This window comes from Carcharhinus amblyrhynchos, chromosome 27, assembly GCF_965287045.1.
Source record: "Carcharhinus amblyrhynchos chromosome 27, sCarAmb.v2.hapA, whole genome shotgun sequence".
NCBI classification, from domain to species: Eukaryota; Metazoa; Chordata; class Chondrichthyes; order Carcharhiniformes; family Carcharhinidae; genus Carcharhinus; species Carcharhinus amblyrhynchos.
In genome coordinates, this window is record NC_137350.1 from 35,745,651 (window position 1) to 35,771,621 (window position 25,971).

Genomic DNA, 25,971 nt, shown 5'->3' on the forward strand with positions numbered 1-25,971 from the left:
AATTATTTTTAAGCGAGACATTGACTGCAATTTGCCATTATTCGGATAAGAGAAACTCGTAACTTAAGTGGAAGGGCATTAGATTCGACTGTGAAAGGGAAAAGAATGAAAGTTAAACACAGCTGTACGGAGAGACTCAGAGATCCAGCTTCAGAAATAGAGGACAGAAATGGTGAATAGGCAACAGACAGAGAGGGCGATACCCGATAGATGGGACATGCTCAGGCGGAATGAGATAGTCATAGAGAGACTGACATACGGGAAACAACAACTTGCTTTTATAGAGCGCTCTTGATGTATTAGACTATCACACCGAATCACATAAGGAGTTATTCGGGCACCAAAAGAAGTAAGTTTTAAGTTGCATCTTCATGGAGGGGGGAGTGATGGAAAGAACTGAGAGGATTGTAGGGTTTAAGGTGAGGGCAGGGCCGCCAATGGTGGAGAGATGATAACCGGAGGCCAGAGTTGGAGAGCTCGGTGGATTGTGTAGCTGATAGAGAGATAGACAGACAGAGAGAGAAATAGGCTTGGGTAGACAAAGAGAAAGATGGACACATGGAACAGAGATGAGAGATAGAGGCAGCGATACGTATAAAGTATACGTACACGCTCTGCTGATTAAGGATAGCATCACGGTGGTAGCAAGGGATGATATTGGAGCCAAGGAGCAGAACGTGGAATCGTTGTGGGTAGAGATTAGGAACAGCAAAGGGAGGAAGACGCTGGTGGGTGTCGTCTATAGGCCCTCGAATAATGATCTGGAGGTGGGGCGGGCTGTTAACGCGCAAATAAGTGCGGCGTGCAGGAGTGGGACGCCCGTAGTTATGGGGGATTTCAATCTGCATATAGATTGGTCGACCCATGTTGGACGCGGTGGGCTCGAGGAGGAGTTCTTGGAATGCTGCCGGGATAGTTTCCTGGAACAGTGTGTGTTGGAGCCGACGAGGGAGCGAGCTATCTTGGATCTGGTGCTATGTAATGAGGTGGGTAGAATTAGGGACCTTGCGGTGAAGGATCCTCTTGGGGAGAGTGATCATTGTATGGTGGAGTTTCTGGTGCAGATGGAGGAGGAGAAAGTGGGTTCCCGGACATGCGTACTTTGTTTGAATAGAGGGGAGTACGGTGGGATGAGAGAAGAATTGGCGAATGTGGACTGGGGGAGCGCGTTGGAGGGAGGGTCTGCTGAGGAGCAGTGGAGGATCTTTAAGGAGATCTTTCTTGGTGCTCAGCGGAAATTTATTCCGATGGTCAAAAAGGAGCGTAGGAGGAGAGGTAATAAGCCGTGGATAATGAAGGAGGTGAAGGAAAGTGTAAAATTAAAAGCGGAGGAATTTAGAGTAGCTAAGAGTAGTGGGCGAGAAGAGGATTGGGAGAGGTTTAAATGTCAACAAAGATTGACAAAGAAGTTGATAAAGAAGGGTAGGAGAAACTATGAAGCTGGGCTAGCGCTTAATATAAAAAAGGATAGCAAGAGTTTTTATAAATATATAAAAAGGAAGAAGCTGGCTAGGGTGAACATTGGTCCTTTAGAGGATGAGAAAGGGGACCTAGTGGTAGGGGATGGGGATATGGCTAAGGTATTGAATAACTTCTTTGTTTCTGTCTTCACGGAGGAGGACGTGAATAATTTGCCGGGTGTTAGCGATGGAAAGGTGGTAGGACTGGAGGGTCTTAATGACATTACTGTTACTAGAGAAGTGGTGCTCGACAGACTGGAGGGGCTGATTGTGGACAAGTCCCCAGGACCGGATGGAATGCATCCGAGGGTTCTGAAAGAAATGGCGGAGGTGATAGTGGATGCCTTGGTGGTTATTTTCCAGACGTCGCTGGATTCCGGGGAAGTGCCGGATGATTGGAAAACGGCTAATGTTACGCCGTTGTTTAAGAAGGGTGCCAGGCAAAAGGAGGGGAATTATAGGCCGGTTAGTTTAACGTCTGTGGTAGGTAAAATGTTAGAATCTGTCATTAAGGAGGAAATTGCGAGACATCTTGAAGGGAATTGCTTGATAGAGCAGACGCAGCACGGTTTCATTAAAGGGAAGTTGTGTCTGACAAATTTACTGGAGTTCTATGAGGATGTGTCTAGGGCGGTGGATAGAGGAGAGCCGGTGGATGTGGTCTTTCTAGATTTTCAGAAGGCGTTTGACAAAGTACCTCACAAGAGGTTATTGCAGAAGGTCGAGGGACATGGAGTTGGGGGTAGGGTGTTAGCGTGGATAGAGGATTGGTTGTCAAATAGGAGGCAGAGAGTGGGGGTCAACGGGTGCTATTCGGATTGGCGGATGGTGACTAGTGGAGTGCCCCAGGGGTCGGTGCTGGGGCCTCAGCTTTTTACCATTTATATAGATGATCTGGAGGAGGGAACCGAGTGTAGGGTGTTGAAATTTGATGATGACACCAAGATTGGGGGAACGGCAAATTGTGCGGAGGGTGTGGAGAGTCTGCAGAAGGATCTAGATAGGCTGGGCGAATGGGCCAGGAAATGGCAAATGGAATTTAATGTTGGCAAGTGTGAGGTGGTCCACTTTGGTAGGAATAATGGTAGGAAGGATTATTACTTACGTGGCGAAAAACTGCAGCAGGCGACGGTGCAGAGGGACCTCGGGGTCCTTGTGCATGAGTCGCAAAAACCCAGCTTGCAGGTGCAGCAGGTGGTCAGGAAGGCGAATGGGATGCTGGCCTTCATAGCGAGGGGGATTGAATATAAAAGTAGGGAGGTCTTGCTGCAGCTGTATAGGGCATTGGTGAGGCCGCAGCTGGAGTACTGTGTGCAGTTTTGGGCGCCGCACCTGCGCAAAGATATTTTGGCCTTGGAGGGAGTGCAGAGGAGGTTTACTAGGCTGATACCGGAGTTGAGGGGGTTGAGCTATGAGGAGAGGCTGAATAAACTAGGCTTGTACTCGTTAGAGTTTAGGAGAATGAGGGGAGATCTCATTGAGACATATAAGATGATGAATGGGATGGATAGGATAGAGGTGGAGAGACTCTTCCTGCTCAAAAAAGACAGTAGGACTAGGGGGCACAGCCTCAAGATAAAGGGGGGGGGCGGTTTAGAACGGAGTTGAGGAGGAACTTCTTCACTCAAAGGGTGATGAATCTCTGGAATTCTCTGTCCATTGAAGTGGTGGAGGCTGCCTCGCTAAATATTTTCAAGAAGCGGGTTGATGGGTTTTTGATAAGAGAGGGGATTAAGGGTTATGGGGAGAGGGCAGGAAAGTGGAACTGAGCCACGACAGATCAGCCATGATCGTATTGAATGGCGGGGCAGGCTCGAAGGGCTAGATGGCCTACTCCTGCTCCTATTTCTTAAAGTGAAATGAACGGTGAAAAATCTGGAGATTCAAGGGCAGAGTGGATAGGAAAACATAATACTAAGTTGGGTTGTTTATTTCCTATGTGTAGGGTTCTAGTTTTACAATACCAATACGAAAGAAACGTCTATTCTGTAATATATTAAATGATGTCACAGTTCTTGAACATTTTACTTTAGCCCAATAAATTTTGAGACGGACCATAAGTCTCTTTGCCTTCTCATTGTGCCTGTCTGACCATCATGTGTTGCCTGGTTACAGGGCGGGTGGTTACTTAAACAGGAGGTTCGGTATCTCTTCAACTCTTTAAAAAAAATTCTTTTCTTTATAAACACGTGGGGCCACGGGCTAGGCCTTGCCTGCTTGTCCACTGAAGACTCGAAGGTGTCGGCACTTGAACACAAATCATTTTGCCTGGGTAGTGAACAAGCCGTCCCGCCGCCACCCCAACTGTTTTTAAAATTGCGTTGAATTTATAAACCACGCCTGGTTTACCTGGTTCCCCCCAAAAGAGCACAGAGACACTGATGGAAAGCCATCTGTAAAACGTCCAAATAAAATCTTCAATGAAGAACTTCATATCTGCCTCATTCTGGGAAATAATGACTCATTAGATTGCCATTTACTCCACGTGTCTCAGTTAGTCTATTCCGTTTATATGTTTTTAGCCAAACCACTCCTATTACACATCTTACTGACGGACACTTCTGCATCTGCAAATTTTTAACCTTAAATAAACAGATTCTTCTCAATGATGCACACAAACACAATATTACTGTCATAGAGGGTTTTATTTCATCCATGGATCATGATTCTTGACTGAAAACATTGAACTGTTATTAAACACTATTTCAAAGGGATTCTATCTGATCAACACCCTCAACCCCCCCAAAAATACAAGAAAAGGACACTTACCTTGTAAGAAATCGGCTTAATGGTTAACTGAGCCTATTAATGATCTAACTACATGGGCATTTCTCCATAGCACTATATCCCTTAATGTATGCAAAAAACGGATAGACAGATAAATAGATATAGATAGATAGACATAGAATGATAGAGAGAGAGAGACAGATAGATAAATAGATAGACAGATAGATAGGTAGAGAAATAGAGAATAGAGAATGAGACAGAGAAGGATAGAGAGATAGATAAAAAGATAAATAGATAGGCAAACAGATAGACAGAGAGATAGATAGAGACACAGACAGAGAAGGATAGAGAGATAGATAGAGAGAGAGAGAGATAGACAGAGACAGAGGATAGATAGAGAAAGAGATAGAGAGATAGACAAACAGATAAATACATAGAGAGACAAATAGAGATGGATAGATAGATAAATAGATAGATAGACAGACAGAGAGATAGATAAGCAGACGGACATATGCGACCCATTGTGACTCAGTGAAAATCTGGCCACAGTTACAGGTAGATATATGAAGAGGTATAACGGCAAGAAGACCGAGGAAAGAAAGAATAAGATTGAGAATAAGAGTAAGATTGAAATAAATAAGTACACAAGGATACATATTTATAGAATGCAGATTAGACTTCCACTGAGATAGATGAATACATAAATCGATAGATATGTTTAGCTCCATTTTGCTTCATTAAATCGCCTGAAGTCTTCAGTTGGTTACTCGGAACAAAGTTATTCGCTATGATTTGAGGGAAGGTTAGATAGCTGGTGACTGATGGGTAGGTGCTATATTCTCGCCATGTAGAAATAAATTGTTAAGTCTTGTTTTCTCAGTCCTATACTGCCAGTGACTTCAGTAACACTAGTGAATTTTCCTTAAAGTCAGAGTCAGCGTCCAGACCCCAGTTTAACTAATAATGCCTTCCACAGTGCATCAAATGCCTTGGTGGGGAGGCGGGGGTTTGTGGGGGGTGGGTGGGGGGGGGGGGGCGGCGTGGAGGAGTGGAGGGGTTGGTGGTGGTGGTGGGGGGAGGAGGCAGATAACTTCTGGCAGAACTAAAAAGTGGTGATTTCAGTTGCTTGTAACTGTGCTTTTAAAAAAGTCCTTGCTGACAAAACAGGCTGGAAGCAAGGAGCTTAAGGCTTAAGGGACCTTTTTAGTGAAACCTCGACACCGGCAGTAGAAATTTAACCAGCCTGCTTCTTAAAACTGCAAAAGCAAAACTGCTCAACCTGCTTTGCCTAGGAGACCGAAACTCTGTTTTTGGTTAAATAATTATACAAAAGATGTGACGAAGGTGAGCTTTCTATAATCATTGAAGTGTCGCCTCATTTCACAGGTAGGTTTTTAAAATCTATTAAAGCGAGGATCAATGTTGAACCCTTTGCTTCGTCTCAGCAACAGTCGGCTGCAGAAATATCAGAATGGCAAATATTGCTCAGATTATTTATAAACAGACAGATTTTATCAGTTCAAATCAGCACTGGCTTTACAAGGGTACGCTTGAATCCTAGCAAATACAAAGTCTAGTTTGGTCAATAGATCTTATGCCAGCGTTCAACATAAAAGGAAGCTAATGAACATGTCACATTGGGGAGTTGATGTACTTTTATCAACAGTACCTGTGTCAACAGCCCATTTGATCCACAGTTTCCATAATCTGAGTAACAGAAAAAACATAGAATGAGGAATTTTGAAGGGAGTGAGAGCCAATATACTGGTAGACTTGAGTTGTCCTGTTCTGCAAAAGGCGGGTAATAAACTATCAGTTCAGAGTGTTCACTCGGTTTGTGCACAATTTTGATTTGGTTTGATTTATTATTGTCACATGTATTAGCATACAGTGAAAAGTATTATTTCTTGCGCGCTGTACAGACACACATAACGTTCATAGAGAAAGAAAGGAGAGAGTGCAGGATGTAGTGTCACAGTCATAGTTGAGAAAGATCAACTTTATTTCACATCCTGAAATATAAGACCAGGGGGTTTTCCCATCTTTTTCACATTGGAGAGTGTAGTTCTTCAGCACCCCAGGTATCTGATGAACAGATATATTGATTAAGAAGCGGTGGTAAATTTTGCAATTTCTAATTCACACATCAGCGAGAGATGCCTGCCAAAACGCTGTAATGCGGTTGGCAAATGGATTCAAATTACATATAAACTCACATATATCGCTGCACGTTGTATATTGTACATGGGATTGGAGTTTCATCTCCCACTTCTGTGAGATGGCAGACATTCTAAAACGGTCTCATGATAAATATATGCTATAATATATTTTCAATACAGGTTAGAAATAGTGAATACAAGGCCAAAGTTGGATGTTTTTTTATATATGGTGACGCACACATTCTATCGCGCAAGAGGCTGAATCCACTTTTATCTTTCTCACTAACCTGGAATAAAGCATAAGCGCCGACGGATGCCCCAAGGGAAAAGGTACAGCAAATTTACCATTTTTTTCAATGAGATTATCCTACCCTCTGAGTCATCAATGACCTTATTCTTAGGCCCAAAGAGAAAATGCTGGAAAAATCTCAGCAGGTCTGGCAGCATCTATAAGGAAAGAAAAGAGCTGACGTTTCGAGTCCAGACGACCCTTTGTCAAAGCTTTTATCCAGCCTTATTCTTAGAGACAATTGTATTGCGCTGGTAAGGTGTTCAATGTTAGCTTTAGAAGTTGCATTCATTAATTAATCCTATGCAGTGTAAAACGGTGGGACATAAGAACAATCACAAGAAGCAGCACACCGTGGCAAAGCAAAATTTGGAGAGGTTTCAATGAGATTATTTGAACATTCCTATTATTGAGGCTGGGAGAAGTGCTCGGCATCTGCTGTGTCAATGTTTGTGACTATATAGCTCATTAGGAACCTGTCTCCGATTGCAATGTGAACGGCTGGGGCTAAGAAGAAACTACAACCATACAATCTCCACAGTGCAGAGAAAGGCCATTCGGCCCATCGATTCTTCACCGACTCTCCGAAAGATCATCTTACCCAGGCCCACCATCACTGATCCCCAAATCCTCGCATTTAGCATGGCCGATCTACCTACGCTATATCCTTGGCCGCCAAGGAGCAATTTGGCATTGCCAATCCACCTAATTTCGCATACCTGAACACTAAGAGACATTTTAGTATGGCCAGTACTAACCTGCACATCCCTGGAGCACTAAGGGGTAATTTAATAAGGCCAATCCACCTAACCTGCACATCCCTGGACACTTAGAGACAATTTAGTTTGGCGATTCCACCTAAGCCGCACATCTCTGGACACTAAGAGGCAATTTAACATGACCAATCCAACTAATCTGCACATCCCTGTACGCTAAGGGGCAATTTACCATGACCAAGCCACCTAACCTGCACATCTTTAGACTGTGAGAGGAAACTAGAGCACCCGGAGGAAACCCACGCAGACAAGGGAAGAATGTGCCAACTCCACACATAGTAAAGGTGATCAGATAAATACAGTATCTAATTCCATAAATTTGAAGCGATTGTATTTCAAAAGTACTTCATTAGTTGGAAAAGTGCTTTGGGAAGTCACAAATGGTGCCAAACAAATGCAGGCCTTTTCTTTTTGAAAAATCCATAATATCCAATACATCCCATTCTAATGCTGCTCCTTCCCCACTATCCCACCTACTCTCCCAACGCATTGGAAAGAAACCTCAGATCACGGTGTCGCATTCTGACTCATTCTTTCTGGAGGATTTTAGATTGATTAGCTTCACTTAAGTTTGCCAAATTGCTACAATCCGCAGACTTTTTAAAAACTCAGGATCTCCCGGAGTTTCTGGTTTCCTTCACTCTTTGCAACCTTCGTGGTTTGAAAATTTTGATCCTTTCTCTGGGCTTCTTAGTAATAAAAAGAACAAGTCAATACCTTGCCTAGCCACTGACCCACTAAGCCGAGCTGCAAGCAAGCCAGAGAAAGGCCTTTGAAATTGATGTTGCTCCCTGGGAGAAACCGTTTGTGCTTAAAGTTTAACAAAAACACTATCTATGGTGTATGCTGTGAACCGTTCTGAAATATCCAAATCTCTACGCTTCATATTTCTTCAAATCATAAATAACACCAATTTCTATTATTAGGAGTGAACAAAGAGCTTCCACAAAGATCCATCTTGGAATCTTTGAAGTATTAATCCCAAATATTACCATTTAAACTCTTCACATGCTAAAGAAACTGATACACTAACCCCAGCAGACAGCTAAAGAGTCATCTGGTAGGAGAAAGCGATTGGCAGGCCAGATGCTAGTAATGCTTTTTGCCCTAAACAAGGCCTGTGTGTAAATCCAGGGCCCTCTGGAATAACCTGACAACAATGGAGGCAGTTTCCCTTTTAAGGACGGATTGGGAGAATTAATCGCCATCCTCCTGCAGGTTTAGAACCAATGTTTAAAGTGTGGTGTTCAAATGAGAGGTCCCATTGCTTCTCATTTCTTATTAAAGCGAGTTTGGGCAGACTGACACACACAAAAAATTTGTCAAAAATAAGGCGGGTAAAAGTAGATGAAGATATTAAATTGGACAAATCAATATGAATTGTCTCCGGATATTACAATCTGGGAATGTCAGAAGTAACCCACCGTGAAGAGATTGTGGGCGTTTTTAGATAACAATTTATTTCTATCTATATATCTATGTATGTTTGTATGTATGCATCTATTTTATCTACCTATATATCTATCTATCGATCTATCTAAGCCTTCTATCTTTCTACCTACGTCTGTTTATCTATCTACCTATCTGTCTCTCTACGTCTATCTATCTATCTATATATCTGTCTGTCTATCTATCTATCTCGCACAAATCTATATATCTGTATAATAGAATTTTTGTTGATTTTTTAAATTAGAGTCTGCATGCTTTGTAACTAATTCGTGCCTCATTTCATGTTACATTTCCTGATTCCAATTCCACGGCTAGGATATTTCAGTGCTTACTGGATACCATCGAGAGAGTACCTCAAAGTGTTGAGTGCAAATGTAATTACAATTAAAAATAGCCCGCAACATCAGGCGCCTCAGCCGCTGTGTCCAAGATCAGCACTGCAACTTGAAGATCACAGCCAGATTACATGCACACTTTTCTGAACCGCGGAACATCCAACTCTTGCTACTCATTTCAACTGTAGGACTCGGAAACCCCAACTATATGGAAATGAAAGAATCCTTGTAATTACTGCTTAGAAAGGAGAGTGATCTTCCAGTGAAAGCGATTGCATCTTCCCCTAAAGGACTGATGATTAGAAGCAGTTCCCTTGTGAGCAGCTGGCTGTGGTTCCGAGCTCGCTTTGAAATCTGTGTCGGCCTCTCCGATTTCTGAGGACAACTTGGCCCTAAAAACCGGCTCCTTTCGCCCGCTCGCCTTTCTTCAGATTGTGGACAGGGTTCAGCTCCTCGTCCCAGTGAATTTCTTATTCTGTGCACGGTTGGGATGGGGGGAAGTAGGAGCTCATGGCACACATTGTGCATATTAGATTCGTGTGTTTCCCCCCACACCATTTCCCCCCCCCCCCCCCAATAGCTGGTCTCGTTTTAATCTTAAAGCCGGTTTCAATGTATCCGGCCTGAACCCTCCAGGCACTCATATAGCTAAACCACCCACCCTCCTCCACAACCACACCGAGAACAGGAACTCTCTCTCTCTCTCTCTGTGATTTGATTTTGTCTCTGGCTAAGCCCTTTATATATAAAAAAATAATTTATCACCCAGCTTCCCTGACACTAAAGGAAAATGTATAGAACATTTTTTTGTTCAGAGCCTGCGTGGTTCCTGTGACATGTAGCAGTTCAGTTGACTCTCTCAGACTGCCCTGTTATGTCTCAACTCCTGTACTCCCGCACTCTTGTCTGTGTAAATAAAGCCACCACCATCTTGGCCAAAATGCAATTGTCTTGCTGGCGGTGGTCGTGGGGGAGAGCAAAACAGATTAAATATGTTAGTAGTGAAGTTCGCCCCCCCCCCCCCGCTCCCCTCACATCTGCTTGTCCTAAATGTGTTTTCCATTGAGCTAATTCAACACTGACGCTTGAGCGGATCCACCTAGCGCCATGACTATGAACCGAAACACGCTATAAATAATCCTTTTGAAAATGTAACACCATCGCCACGTTTCCTCCACTGACTCGCCGGTGAAAAGTAAGCACAATTTAAACTCTCGGCCGCTGAGAAGACACCAACAAGGTTGTCCCCCGTGTAGCTTTCCTAGCTCACTCGGTGCTAAACTCAGTGGGACAAAGGACAGAAAAAAAGGAACTTGCGTGCCAAACTTTTTTTTCTCTCTTTGTGGCCCTTGAAAGAAACCTTTTATCAAAACCTAAATAAATAAAACTTGAAACAACTGAGGAATAAATTTTAATTTAAAAAAAGGAATTACAGTCGCATTTCATCTCGAGAATCAAGTCTTTTTCTGTGGGTTGAAAGGGACAATTGACTGGAACATTACATGGGGTTTGATCAGTAATGCATGCCCTGGTGCCTTAACCTCTCTTCCTCCAGAGTTCAACTGATTTGCATCTAAAGGGAGGGTTCCTGTGTATCTCCAGCAAATTATACATCCGATTATTTAACAGAAGACAGAAGCCTAGGATATTTACTCATTGGCCCGCATACAGAGTCAAATAAAGGTACCCCAGCCATCCCCCCCGCCCCCCCCCCCCCACATACACAAACACATCCCTCCTTACAAAGGCATCAGCTCAAATGTGTTGTAAATTAAAATCTGACAATAGTTTATGGATAGGTCTGAACCTTTTATAGTGCTGTGTGCTTGTGAATGTGTTTATTTGCACATGTGTATGCGTTTGTATGTACATGGATGTGCTTGTATGCATATTTGTGTGCACGGTTGTAGGTGCATTTTTGTGTGCACACATGTGTGTATTTGTACGTGTGTGCTTGCATGTATGTGCATTTGTATATATATGTGTATGTGTTGTATGGATATATGTGTGTAGGTACATGTAGGTGTTTTTGTACACATGTATGTGTTTTTATATATATATACGTGCATTTGTAAGCCCACATGTATGTTTGTATATTCATGTGTATGTTTGTATATTTATCTGCGTTTGTATATATGTGTGTTTGAATGTACAAGTGTATGTGTGTTTGTTTGCACACGTGTATGTTTGTATATTCATGTGTGTTTGTATGTACATGCATATGTGTTTTGTATGTTCATGCGTATGTGTGTTTGTATGTACATGTGTATGTGTGTTTGTATGTACATGTGTGTGTTTGTATGTACGTGTATGTGGAGACAATTAAATGAACCAACTACAGGACAATTAATTTTGAGAGAATTAATTGGAAAAAAAATGACAGCTGTCCCCCCCTCTTCCCTTTTTGACCACTTTTAATTAAAAGCTTCCTGAACACAATGAGGAACTGAGGTGAGTGAAATGTTGCAGTGATGGGATATCTGATTTTTTAAAAATCCGGTATTCTAGACAGAATGGACGGGGGAAAGAAATCAATAACCTCAATCAGCTTTCCCCGATTCCACATTACATTGTGAGGGTCTATTCTGGATTTGCTTTGTGGTTGTAATGCATTTGAAAATGGGTTCGATTATTCATTCAGTTGACATTTCCGTGTTTATAGAAAATAAATAGTGCAAAGCTACATATGGGTTTGTACAGCTCTGAGACTAAATTTCCACTTGTTTCCTTTTCCCCAGCTCCATTAAAAACACACACAGGCCTTCAAATGAACATTTATATTCTTCAATGTACGTTTCGTAGCTGATTAATAATGATCCAATTCTGTTTTTTTGGTTAAGATTGCTCAGTGCTCCGGGACTAAATGATCAAAGATATATTTTGACTCATCCTTGTAAACGGTTATCTTCCCATCTGGGTGCTTTCAGCCGGGAGATGTGGTGACTCTTCAGGTTCATTCCCGAACCATTCGGGTCCAAACCAGCCTGACGCCGGGTTATAGGCTGAAACCCCTGAACTTGTGGCTGGGCGGCAGAGGAATTGCTGTGCCCCCCATTTGCCACCCCCACGCCGGGTGGCATTTCTGCCTTGAGTAAGAATGGCCGGAGCAGAAGGAATAGGCAGGGCACAAGTCTCCATCCTCTCCTACTATCAGTGAAGGCGGAGAAGGAAAGTTGCCCATCAGGCTGAAAGCTTTCTTCACCGGGGTCACGAATCCGCAAGCGACCCGCTTGCATTTGGCAGAGGCTTTGAGCAAACTGGCCCCTTTGTCCGCCGCCCTGAGCCAGGGTACAATCCGCTCCGGTCCCTTTCCTGAGCACCTTCTCGGGGTCTGACCGCGCCGGGGAGAAGGGGCCGCTTTCTTTTTTGCACCCTCGCTATGCCAGCTAGGGAAAGAAGCGGAGCGGCTCGGTAAAGTGCTGTGGTTTTGTATTCCTTGGGAGGTAGGAGGTTTGACCTGATGGCTGGATTCAGGGTGCTCCTTCGCTCTGTCCACATTCAAATGGACCCCTGAACCCAGACTCGCTTTACTCCCACTCAGGGAGTGGAGTTGTCTCCCCAGCCCCTTGCTGCCTTCCAGGGTCCCAGAGGCGGATCTGTGCAGGGGGCTGAGGGCAGGATGTTGTCCTCTCGGCTGTTGGCGAGTCCGGCTGGTATCTGGAGATCTCTGGCTGTACCCAGAGCCTCTGAACGCCTTTGTAATCTCTGCCTCCAGCTGGACTTTGAGATCTAATGAAAGTGCTTTGTCTGTCCTGTCAGATTTCCAATGGTCTTTGCCCAGGCAAAGGGCGACGTTCGGACCGCACCAAACCTCTGGATGGAAGGATTCCCTTTGTTGTAGAGTCTGCCCGCTGTCTTTGAGACGGGATACAGAGGTTCGATGCCTTGCGGAGTTGCTGGGGGCCAGGCTGGGGTACCCCGCTGCCCCTGGCTGCCTCTCCCAGGCTGGAAGGGTTACATTGGCCCCGGCTCTCCCCTGGCAGTGGGCTACACTGGCCCCGGCTCTCCCCTGGCAGTGGGCTACACTGGCCCCGGCTCTCCCCTGGCAGTGGGCTACACTGGCCCCGGCTCTCCCCTGGCAGTGGGCTACACTGGCCCCGGCTCTCCCCTGGCAGTGGGCTACACTGGCCCCGGCTCTCCCCTGGCAGTGGGCTACACTGGGGGTTCCCTGCTCCGGCTGGCGGAAGGACGGGCGCGACGGGGCGTGAGGTGAGCGGCGCTGGCCGGCGGGGGGCTCGGCTCTGTCCTGCGGGCTGGGAGGAGAGGGGACAGCCGGGCTCTTGGAGCAGAGGCTGGGCAGAGTGGCTCGCCTGAAGCGGGTGCTGTGCAGCGAGACGCCGCTGAAGGTGGAGCTGGAATCGGAGGCGGACGAGCTCTCATCTTCGCTGCTGGAGGCGGAAAGTGGCGACTCTCCCTCCTCGTCCTCCTCTTCATCGGTGGAAGCGAAGTCGGAGTGATTTCCCGGGGCCAGGCTGCAATCCGAGTCGCTGGAACATCCCAGAGAGACGCTCTGACTGCTGTGTGCAAAACAACTTTCACTCAAAGTCTTTATATCTCCGGATAACACCATCCTCTGGACTGATTTGAAAGCCGGTGGGGTTAGGGATGAATTATAGTTATTGATAAATCCACTCGCCACATTTTTATTGCGGTTACAACAGGAATATTTCGCCCTGAAGTGAACAGGACCATCGGTTCCATTGAAGCGCACAGCTATGGCGGGTTGGTCCGTTCTGGGGAAGCAGCAGACCAGGTCTTGGTAAAACACCTCCTGCTGCCGATAAACGGGACAGAATCCGGCTTTCCCCACATTTTCATAGTCTGGGAAGGCTTTGGGGGCTGGGCCGGGCGCCGGGAGGTGGCGGGGCCGCTCCGGAGTGCCAGGGTTTGCAGTCAGTTGGCCGGGAGTTTGGCATCTCGGCCCGCAGCGCACCCCAGGATCCCGGGTCCGCAGCAGCACCGTCCTCTCGGAGCAGAAAGCCGAATAGTAACCGTGTCCCGCCCGGCCGGAGAGCCGCTCTCCCTCCCTCACCTTTACCTTCAGCCTTTTCCTGGGGGGGTCCGGGCTCTTGTACACCGTGTACAAAGCCTCCAGGTCCTCTTTGGAGATGAGGGAGCATTTGACCGCCCGGGTTGGCACCGAGTTCATGGCTTTGAGAGTCCGCAGTTCCCGCAGATCACAGCGGCGCCTTTTAATCTTCAAGTGCTCCATTCTCTTGCGGATTGTGGTCCTCGGGACATCCGCGAACAGATCCGCCAACACCTGGGACAAAGCAAACATCTGCTTCCCGTTGATCCGCAGGTAACCCAGTTTAACCCCGTGCATTTCCAGGTGACCGAACTGAAACCCATCTAGCGCCACATTGGAGATGTAATCCACACATCTTGGAAGAATTCCAACCATTGTGTCCGCCATCCAAAAAAGAGAATGAATTGTCCTGCCATTAATTACTTGGGAAAAAAAGATATATGGGCGCAATTTGGAGGTGCAAAGATTAAAAATGATCAAAGCGTTTGTCTCTATCTTGCGGCATTTTTTTTTGGAGAAAGCTTTTTTTTTGGTGGGGAGGGGGTGGGGAAGGAAGGGGGACACAGGTTAAACGAGCTATTTCAGATCACCCGGCCAACTCCAGCCCAGCTCTCTTCCCTCCTGGAGAAAAGTTCTCAGTCTAGCACACTTGTCCACAGATACTCTACCAAATAATTCCCCTCAACTCAAAGCTGATTGGATCCTTTCTACATGTGATGCAATAAAAGCTGATATTCTCTCTCTCCCTCCACCACCCCCCCCACCCACCCACGGACCCCCCCCCCCCACTCCTCACTCCAACTCCACCCCCCTAAACATTCATAACCGTCCGTGCAGCAAGTAAAAATATAGCCCGCATACACTTCCGCCGCTTAACTGGGATTTCTGCATTATTAAAGGTACAAGGAATCTTTAAACTGCCGGCTTCCGCAAAAGATATGGTTTATAAGACTTTCTTTTAGCCTTAAAAAAACCCCCATCCTGGAATCGTAAATCCAACCGAACCCGTGGGTTAGGAATTCGAACAGATCTTGGATATATTCCTTACATCACCTACAGATTTATTAAGATCGTTCGTCTATCTCGCGCGTGTGATTTGACGATTTATGAATTCTTATTAAGCTCAATTTGGGGATCCTAGACTAAAATTTGAAAATGCAATTTCGGCAGGAAGTAATATGGATTTCGGTTCAATGTGGAACGTTGTCAGGGATCCATTTGTCGAGTGAGTTTTCTCAGAGGGATCAACTAGTCAAAGAGAGGGGTTTTTTTTTGGAGGTACAATTCTTCCCTCGCCTCCGCCAATCTCAAAAAATCTTGCAACTTCATGCCTCAGCTTAAAGGCCGGGGGGGACATTGTTCTTTCCTTGGCTTAGATCGATTGTTTGACGATGGTCTTTTGTTTCGGATCAAACTTTCTTTCACCGTGTCTTGTGGCGAGAAATGAACTCGGATCTGCCGTGTTTTAATATCGCAATGAATAATTATCAAGCAAACCACGTGTTGTGTCTGGGTTTGATCCATTGTCTAAGTGGGACCACCTGGACTGATACATTCAAGGAAATCAAACCGAATTCCCCATTTTCCACTGCACACGCGAAGGCAGTAAAACAATTCACTGGCACACAAATAAAAATGGGTCCCAATGCATAGAGAGGGCAGTTCCAGAATCCAGTCTCGGATTTGTTAGACGCAACACTTGCTTAATTGTCACCTCGGTTTGTTAAACCATAGATTAATTTCAATTATATTAATGGCAGGTTAAAGTGCGGATTAGCACGGCGACAAAGCACTTCCCTTAATATCAGCCCTCTGATATTAATCCTCCCGCCCTATTCGATCTTTCCACGCCATTGCATTTGCTACTTAACTGGTATTTATTCATCTCATGATGTAGTCGGTAAATTAAATATGAAATATACATTCAAACGCATGACCCACTAACAGTAACCCACCCCCCGCCCCCCGCCAACCACCTGACAAGAACAGGCTCACTGAAATTATTGATCTGGAGCCTCTCGTCATTAGCAGCTGCACTTAGGAAACCAACACACGGTAGATTTAAATCTCAGTGTTCAAGTTTCTGAGCAGACATAAACTGGCATTATTGCAGGGAATAAGTTCACAAAATATAAAACACGTGTGATCAGAATTCATATATTCCCCTGCAACGGGGCTGCAGAGTAGAGGGTTTTCCATACGACCAAGTTGGATTGGCGATTTATTTCCCCCCCCCCAACCCCCCTCTTCCAAGCATGGCCCAAGGCTTGACATCTTCAATGTACTTCATTTAAAAGCGATGCAACAGTCGATGTTATTGATTACGGTGTTCGCATTAAAGCAGGCCTTAAAAACTGGAGGGAGCCCAAGAGGTTACATGTAAAATCAAACTCAAATAAGTATGTATGACATTACGTTTGGGACCCCCTCCCCGCCCCCTGATCACCCTAGCAGTTAGTTCCTGAAACATCATTGAAAGTTGCTTTTGGTTGATTCATCTTGCCAAATATTCACAAATTCTAAATCTTGGGTAGGTTTCCAACTTTAAACATTTTAATATCACCCCCCCCCCACACACCCACCACACACACACACACACTTCCCCCCCCCCCACACACACACACCCCACGTACACTTTTACAGTTAAATTCGCAGTCAGCAAAACGGTTGGAGGTACCGGTGTTAAACAAATAATCTGTCTTTACAAAACATTCAGGGCATCGTGCGTGTCCCCCCCCCCCCCCCGTTCTCTCACTCACACAGCATGTTTGTGTTATATGCTAGGAAGTCGATTTCTTTTTGGCTCGACGCGTTATCTTTACATTTCCTATTGTGCCAGGAATGAGCTGTGGTCTCCCTTGGTGGAGATGCATTTCTGCATGAAATCAGATCGAAACGCTGATTATTTGTAGTCATGAGGGCCGTTTTAAATGGGGTTTTATATGGGGCGAACATTGCCTGCGCCTCTCTGCGGTTCAAAATACGGACTGAGTGTTTATTCAAATCCAGGCAACTTGCCACTGCACTCGCTTGGCTCTCTCCCTGAATCCGGCCGTGTTTCATTTTGTTTTGATGGGATTACCCCGAGTTTTCGTGCTGAAGCAATCGCCTTAACTTTTAAGATGTTGCTTTCGAAAGTGTTTGGCCGCAGCAATATCGGCAACTGAAGGTGAGGGAGGAGGGAAGGGGTTAATCCAATCTGGTTCAGTAACTACAGCCAATCCGCGATGCCACAGGCGGTCAGACCGACACTGAGCAGGGTTGAGATATGGTTTCGACCTCTGGCTCCCTGCCCTGTCCCACTCGGGCTGGACTCTGGGACGTGGTAAATTTGAGCCTTCGTTTGATAACACAACAGATCAATAGTGTGTTAGTGAGTTAGCTCGAAGACCACAAACTACTTATAGTGCTCTGTGTTTGTGAATGTGTTTGTTTGTACACGTATGTGCTTATATGCAAATTGTGTGCGCGTTTGTAGATGCATGTGTTTGTGTATGTGTATGTTTGTATGCACACACGCATTTGTATATACGTGTGTGCTTGCATGTACATTTGTATGTGCGTTTGTATATACATCGATATGTGTTGTATGGATATGTGTGTAGGTACATATGTGTTTTTGTACACGTGTGTTTGTATACACATGTGTGTTTGTATGCATACGTGTATGTGCGTTTGTAAGTACACGTTTATGCGTTTGCATGCACGTGTGTAAGTGTGTGTGTGTACATGCGTGTTTGTATGTTCACGGGTATATTTGTATATGTATGTGTGTATGCACACGTGTATGTGTTTGTACATACATGTGTTTGTGTGTACGTGTATGTGCGTTTGTATGTACACGTGTATGTGTGACTGTATGTATATTTGTGCGTATACCTGCCGTTCTCGGGGTTCTGCAGCTATGACACGGAACGTGTCGTCTTCTGTATTCCATCTAAAGACCCATCAGCCATTTTGTCAGAGAAATCCTCTATAACCCATTCAGGAAATGCAATGTCTCAATATACAATATGCCCTTCAAATTATTAAAGGAAAGCGAATTTAGTTCGTGCCGCAATGATCCTTGAATAACAGGATGCAGATGTGAGAACACCTGTACCAGATGACATAGCAAAGGCAACGTGAGTGTGTTTAAGCCCAGGCTTCAGGGTAGATTCAGTAAATTGAGTCCTGTAGTAACCACGCTGTAATTAGAATGGAACTTGACTCGGTTTGCAATGAAAACGGGAATTACCAATCCTGCGGAGTTTGCATGATTGCTTAGACATTTCACCCTATTGTGTTAGAATTAATCTACCCATATCGCCATCTCCGACTGGTGACTCTCAGTCCTATTTCTATAACAGTTGTTCAATGGCCAGTCTAAAATACTGAGATTAGCTTTGAGGGATTCGGACAGTATCACCGGGTAATTCAATATTATGAACAAGTGTGTACATAAACACAGAGATGCGTGTACATCCACATATCCACAAATACACACTGCATTTTTGGAACATACTCTCACGCTCTGAAATAAAGTAAGCCTGCACAATCTGCTTCTTGTTCAATGTCATTTTCTTTCCCCTCATTAAGAACCGGGCGCCACATATTTCTTAGTTTCCTTGTCAAAAAGGGGCCACATCCTGCACAGCATTTACACGCTGAAAACAGCCAAGGCAAACGCGAGGCCGGCCTGACAAGCTTTACCCTTGTTCCCACCTCATCACAATCACCCAAAATAAATTCTGCATTTCGCCCTGGCTTTTGTTTCCGGAAATTCAAACGGCGAGGCCGCTGCTCTCTCATGCTGGCTGGAAGGATCCTTGGCTCCGTGTTTATCAATCTCCTATAGGATAGGCGGGTGGGGGGTGGGGAAGGGGGGTGGGCGATGTGCAATGTAGCATTAGCGTTTATTGAGTTCTTGCTTTTTTAAAAAAAAGATTTCTCAATCAGTCGAAATATTTCTCCTTCATTATTTGGACATATTTTTCATGCACGCAATTAAACCTACACATATCCTCTCTCACATACCCTCTGTGATCTACCACTCTCTTACACATACTCAGACCTGCAAACGCATATATTCCCACACACACATGTTCCTGCCGAAATACTTATTCTCACACACATATAAGGCCTGAACACACAAATTCATACTTACAAATATGTGTACACTCTTTCACACACATTCATACCTACCAATATACGTGGTCACACATGTACATTACATGTGTTCACAAAGAGGCTCATACTTCCTAACATACAGAACATATGCCGACATCTTCTCCCCCCCCCCCCTCTTGCCTTGGCTATGTCACATTCATGGTGGGCTTTGTGAACATTTTACAGCCGATTGTTTAACCTCGATTCAAAGACAGATTTTGTTTTAAAAAGAAGAAAACCTCTCTTCGAGGCCTTCCCTAGTCCCGGGCCTTGCAGACACTCTGACAGGGACTCGTTTTACACGTTGTCAGCAAGTCCAGCCCTCCACCCCACTCCAGCCCGCACCCCCACCGAGTAAAAGGGAACAGAAACATGAGAATGAAGTCTTTGTCAGCTTCTGATTTCAAGGAAGACAACAAGTGTTGTTTTACCTTCAAGTGATTACGGAAGGGCAGTACGGAAGGCCCTTTACATTTTCTCACTAGTATCTCTCGCCACGTTGAGGACAAACTAACACTGAAATCTTTTTCATGTTTTACTTTTCATTTTCAACGCTCTATTATAAATCCCATTATTAGTTAGCGCAGTTCTACCCCCCACCCCCAAATAATGGCACAAATGTTAATGCAACAGAGTACCAATATAATAATACTCTTGAATTTAAATGTAAGTCATAGCAAGAACCAGTACCCATTCAGACAAACAGCTGTCATTGTTTTTATATTGTTTGATCCTATTTTGATTCAATCGCCGTGGTGCTTAATTACACTTTCAGCCTACATTAATTAGTGTTAGGGTTGTGTTCGCCCGGGGTACACTTTTTGTTACTGGCATGGCAGGCTGAGTTCAGATTTATTCTCGCTCACTCCTGCTATTTCCACGTCTCCCTTTCCTTTGCCATCTGTGTGCCATACACACAAACGCACTGACATCTTTACAGTTCAACTCTATATCTTGACCCATTTACGACAAACTTCAGGCTGAAGTTCCACAGCTCCTCGCTAAATGGCGATAAATCTTGTAGCAAAAATATTTACCAACTCCTCTTATTTATCGCTGTTCCCTAACAAAAAAAAGGCAACCGAATTATTTTGACTTTCAGACCTTGCTGTGTCTTAGGAGGAGTGTTTCCGCAACACTGGAGTGGAAAGTTTCTTTTCCTCCCCCGAGAAGGACAATGGCAATCGTTTCGACCTCTAAGCAGGACTGAAATTGAGGTGCTTACATGTGTGAAAGAGAATCAGCGAAGTAATGCTGCCGTAAAGCCAGCCTAATCTCACTCCATGTCAGTGTGTCCAATTGTACAGTCTGCAACATATGCAGCAGCTCTTGCTGCACTTGGGTGTTAGAATGCTTTTGCACTAACCAATCAAGTCAGTTAGCGAATCGTTCCCAAATTCCACTTCGTACATCATTCAAACAACCTGTAAATTTATGTGAAAGCCCAGGAAGCAGCAAGCACAGGGAGTGAAATCTACAGCATTCTACATAAATCGACCATTCTTTACCCTCGACCACCTCTGGCTTAAACAGGGACAGGAGTCCAACTCTTTTTTTTACAGAGGGGTTTTCAACACATTCTCAGTGATCACTGCCTTTACTTTTCCTCATACTGAATGTGAGTTGTTGATGATGGGGGCGGTGAATAGGTCCCCCCTCCCGCTCATCGCTGAGGACTATGAAGAGTTTTTTAAACGCCAATAATTTAGAGAAGGAACGAACTTATCTGTAGGTAGACTTAATGCAGTAACCAGAGGATTTGTAGCATCTCCAATATTTCGCCTTCAGTTCTGGACTTCCCTCCTTTAACCTCCCCACCGTCTCTTTAAGACACTCCTCCTTTAAGACACTCTTCGTAACTTTGAACAAGTCCGTGGTCACATGTCCGAAGATTTCTCTCTGAAATTAATGATAGTTTACACCAGAAGACATTGCAGTGACAAACACCCAGCAATGACAAATAACGTAACAAAAGTTGCAATGTGTTCCCATTGCTTCTACAACATATTGATAACTGTGGCGTGGACTATCAGCTGTTAGTCATTGCATCGTGACTCATCTGAGTCCTAAACGAGGACGAGTAACCACAGAAACCATCGCGGGATCACTTATATCAAATTGATTTCTGCATCTTTTTGGAAGACTATCAAATTGAGTGTTTGGCCTGTTGAATACGTTTATTCATAGCAGGCACCGAACATGTTTCCCTGTTAATGTTTACATCTTCTTTGAACTTTGTACTCACATCCTGCTGACCGCTTTCTTCCACATGCATTTTAAAACGTTTTAAATAGGAGCAAGTGACAGGAAATCTCGGCCGCTTTAACCCATTCCAGAGCATGTGATTTAGACAGCAAAATTGGGAAAGTAACTATTTCACTGTAAGCATTAGTCAGTTGATTCCCTTCCCTTTGAATGGTTTTATTGACAAGTTTATAATGATTAACCAGCTGCGATTTAAGACAATTTGATCGGCCCGGACTGATCAAGTGATCTGAAATGGAGCGAAGACTAAAAGTCAATGAGTGGGGTCTAACTTGCACACAGTGGCTACGAAGAGAACAAGATGGTTTGCATATCTGTTTAATTGTTTCATATTCCATCGGCAAAGGAGCAAAGTAAATATTAATCACCATTTTAAAAGAAGCCAAGTATCAACCTTTCGACTCGGAGCCAATGTTAGAGGAGAATAATAACCTATCCTAGACCTTAGACCACATTTTGGAATATTACATTCATTAAGGGGAAACATTGAGTTGTTCGCATTTCTGAACCTGTATATATTTGACATATATGTCTGTTAAAGAATAACTATTTTGCACTGTTAATTGTTAATGCGTAGAAGTGAAGTTTAATTATTAGTGTCACAAGTATGCTTACACTGCAATGAAGTTATTGTGAAAATCCCCTGATGATTTTTTAAATAAGGAAGTACTTATAGAAAGTGCAAATAAACGATTATAAGGATAAATACGGATTCTAGATCATTCTAACAGTGAATCATTGTTTAAGGAGCAGCCATTTCTCGCTGGACACTATCTGTTCATTTTCCTAAGTTGAGGCTGCTAGTTACTTCAAATGTATACCGCCTACTTATTATTCAATATCATCTGATGTTTGCACCCTAGCTATGACTGTAACATTATGCATCCTCTCTTTTCCTTCTCTATGAACGGTATGTGTTGTCTGTATTGCGCATAAGAAACAACACTTTTCACGGTACACCAGTGCATCTGACAATAATAAGTAAATCAAATCAATTCTGATCATGCACTCTTCGGCGCTAAATTCCCAATTTGCTGTTATTTCTCCCTTAACTCGAACTATTCATTCTTCTTTAAACGCAGACAACGCATTTCCAAGAATCAGTTGCAGTTTTATCAGTTTTGCAGCGCCTGGAGATTTCAGCCTGGACTGACTAGGAAAGGATCAATTGCCCTGCTCAATATTACACATCTTCCTGTGCAAACGCGGTTCTAGGTCGCAAATCCAAACTTTACCATTCTAAAAAGATTTGACAATCTCGCCAGTTAGACTCAACCGTTGCCCTATTAAGTGAAGCCCACCCCTCACCCCAAGCCGCTGTCACACACGTCATTTTACACAATCCCAACAGTGCAGACGGGGGCCATTCGGCCCAAGGAGTCTGCACCACAATCCCCTTAACCCTATGTATTTACCCTATTAATCACCTGACACTAGGGTCAATTTAGCCTCACCCGCACATCTTTGAACTGTGGGAGGAAACCGGAGCAAGCCGATGCAGAGAACGTGCAGCTTGCACACAGTGACCCAAGCTGGGAATCGAACCCGGGTCCCAGGCGCTGTGAGGCAAGAGTGCCAACCACTGTGCCGCCCCATTTAAACAGTCGGCGGCTGGAAAGGGAATCCTGTAGGGAGTTGATAACAGGGTGGGGCAAAGGACAGAAAACCCGGGGCTACTGCTAAATACGTCCGAAAGACGTGCTGGTTCGAGTGCATGGGCCGTGCTAAATTCTCCCTCAGTGTACCCGAACGGGCGCCGGAGTGCGGCGACTAGGGAATTTTTCTCTGTAACTTCATTGCAGTGTTAATGTAAACTTACTCGTGATACTCATAAATAAATTTAAAAACAATAGTCCCAGCTGATGGGCCGAATGGCTTTCTGCTGTCCCTTCAATTTTATTCCGGAAGGGGGGGGGGGGGAAACCCCAAACTGCTGGGAAGCCTCGATTATGTGATGAAATCTCAGGGAAATGCGCGTGTGTAAGTTTCAGATTTGTATCCAAGTCTTTCTGAAACCAGGAAGATTATCCCCCATTCCCCCCACCCACCCCCCCAAACACACACACAGACACAAAATGAAACGAGTCCAGGTTTATTCAAAGTATTGATTAGCTTTCTGAGGAATCCGGCCACTCTGTCTGCAATGAATGGTCCCCGGGCATTCCTGGACTACTTAGGTAATGATGTGGATTTAGTGGTTGTGCGGTTGCTTATTGACCCACGATCACAATACAATGACCCAGCTGACCTCTGGCTGACCCCTGACCCTCAGCGAACTCAATCCACCATTAAAGGGGAAGGGAGGTCCATACAAAGCCCTGGCTTTTGTTCCTGTTTAAGAGGGTGGGGGTGGGGGTGAGGATGGGTGGGTGGGTGGGAAGGGGAGATGGGGTGGGGGAAGGTTACAAATACAAACATACTGGCTAAAGGCAAACATTAAAAAATCCTAATTTTTTTGCGATAAAACGACATCAAATCAGGGCTCAGTCAGAGGGATATCTCGGTATACACAGGATACATGGGGATCTTTGTTGCGTGAGTGGATCAAAACTTCAATTTAAGTTTTGTATTTCGTGTACGCACACACAAAAACCCCATTCTGTCCAAAAGTAAAAAGTATTTGCAGTTCCAAGGCAGCTCATGGAACTGAGAAAGGACAGCAAGAGAGTCACAAAACGTGCAACATATAGTCAGTGCAACTTCATAGAAACTAGAAGCATAAGTAGGCCATTCGGCCCTTCCAGCATACTCCTCCATTCATTTTGATCATGGCCGATCATCAAATTCAATATCCTAATCCCCCCTTCCTCCCATATCCCTTTAGCCCCAAGAACTATATCTAATTCTTTCTTGAAATCAGACAACGTTTTGGCCTCATCAACACCATCTGTGGCCAAAACTGTCCCACTCTGAGGGTCGAATCGAAAATAGAGTTTACTTGGGGGGGGTGGTGGTAGTTTGACCGTTTTGTTCTCAAAATAACTTTGAGATTCTTTCATCTCGTCTGGGTCACGCTTGGTCGAAAGCGGGATACACTGATGCTAAATTTCCTAAAAGGGGTTTACTCCTTTTTTTTGGTTTTTGATTTGGGAAATAATGGGTCTGATTGACAGCCGCAATTTCCCGGAATACGGCGAACAATAAAAGCGACATACAAAGCACGTGGAAATCAACAGAAAAGCTTCAAGCGGAAAGTTAACTGCAGGAATAACAACCTCCCCCCCCACCCCCATTCCCCCCCTCTCCCACCCCTTAGCACCTCAGATTGAAGAGCAGAGAACAACCCCCAACCCACACCCAACTTCCAGCCCCCTGTTCTCAGAACCGATCGAGCAAAGATACCAATCGTTCAGCCTCTAGAAAGGGAGCACAAACCAGACTCAAGTACCTCGTGCGGAGAGACCGATGAATAAAAAGCGCGGAAGTTACAGCGATTTTTGTGATATCCTTTTACTCTGAATCTGCAGCTGTTCGCGCCCCAGCAATGTTGATGAGGACTGGGGAGGGAGAGGGGGGCTGGGTGTGTGTGTGTGTGTGTGTGTGTGCAGAATCGACAGTAAATGGATCACGAGAATGAAATGCAGAATAAACTGGAGGAGCTCAAGGCAAGACACCCGGACAGAGATGTTCTGAACTCAATTTGGAGTTCCTCATTTTCTATTGAGTGTGTGACTGATTTCATTACGGTCCCCAGGGCGAATGTGAGATAAACGTGTTATTAAAAGGGGGAGAAAGGAAAAAAAAGCTTGTTCAATGGAAACGCATTTAATTTTTTTTAAAGGCTTTGGAACTCAGCCGCGTGAGTAATGAAGAGGAATTATGTCTTTATACTGAGGCGATTTGCCCCCTTCCACTGGACTGTGTACATTGGTCCAAATGATTGGTGGTGGGGAAGAAGTTGAGATTATGGGGGGCTGTGTGTAAGTATACACGCGAGATTGAGAATAGGCGTTTGGTTGTGTGTGGGGAGGTTGTGTCCTGGGGAATTGGGCTGTGAGTATGTACAGTGTGTATATACCGTGTGTGTGCGCACGATTCCTCTGTGAAAATTCCCGTGTGCTGGTGGGTGTATATGTTTCTGTGTGCATCTCCCTGATGAATTCTGCTCCGAGGAAATTTTAATTACAGATTCTTCCGGGTATAAACGTTGATTTTTCTTTAGCCCTCGAGGGAGATCTCTATTCAAAGCGAGAGAGAGAGAAATTCAGTTTTAATGAAATGATAACTCCTTCAGATTCGAGATACATTCCTGAAACTCTGACTGATATTTTTCTCAACAGAATCGATCTGACACACTGAGTATTGTCAGCACCTGCTTCATTTCTTTGTCGTCT

The 25,971-nt window shown here is 44.7% G+C and overlaps 1 protein-coding gene across 1 annotated transcript; it reads right to left on the bottom strand.

Annotated features, from left to right (window-relative positions):
- Positions 1 to 10,936: 10,936 nt before the first annotated feature.
- LOC145359247 (uncharacterized) lies at positions 10,937 to 14,843 on the bottom strand. Its single transcript, XM_080213748.1, has one exon. The coding sequence runs from the start codon at positions 14,609 to 14,611 to the stop codon at positions 12,191 to 12,193; it is 2,421 nt and encodes an 806-aa protein (XP_080069874.1). The 5' UTR covers positions 14,612 to 14,843; the 3' UTR covers positions 10,937 to 12,190.
- Positions 14,844 to 25,971: the final 11,128 nt, after the last annotated feature.

What these genes read in the sequence shown, in the direction of transcription:
- LOC145359247 (XM_080213748.1), bottom strand. Translation starts at nt 14,611, where the DNA reads ATGGCGGACACAATGGTTGGAATTCTTCCAAGATGTGTGGATTACATC.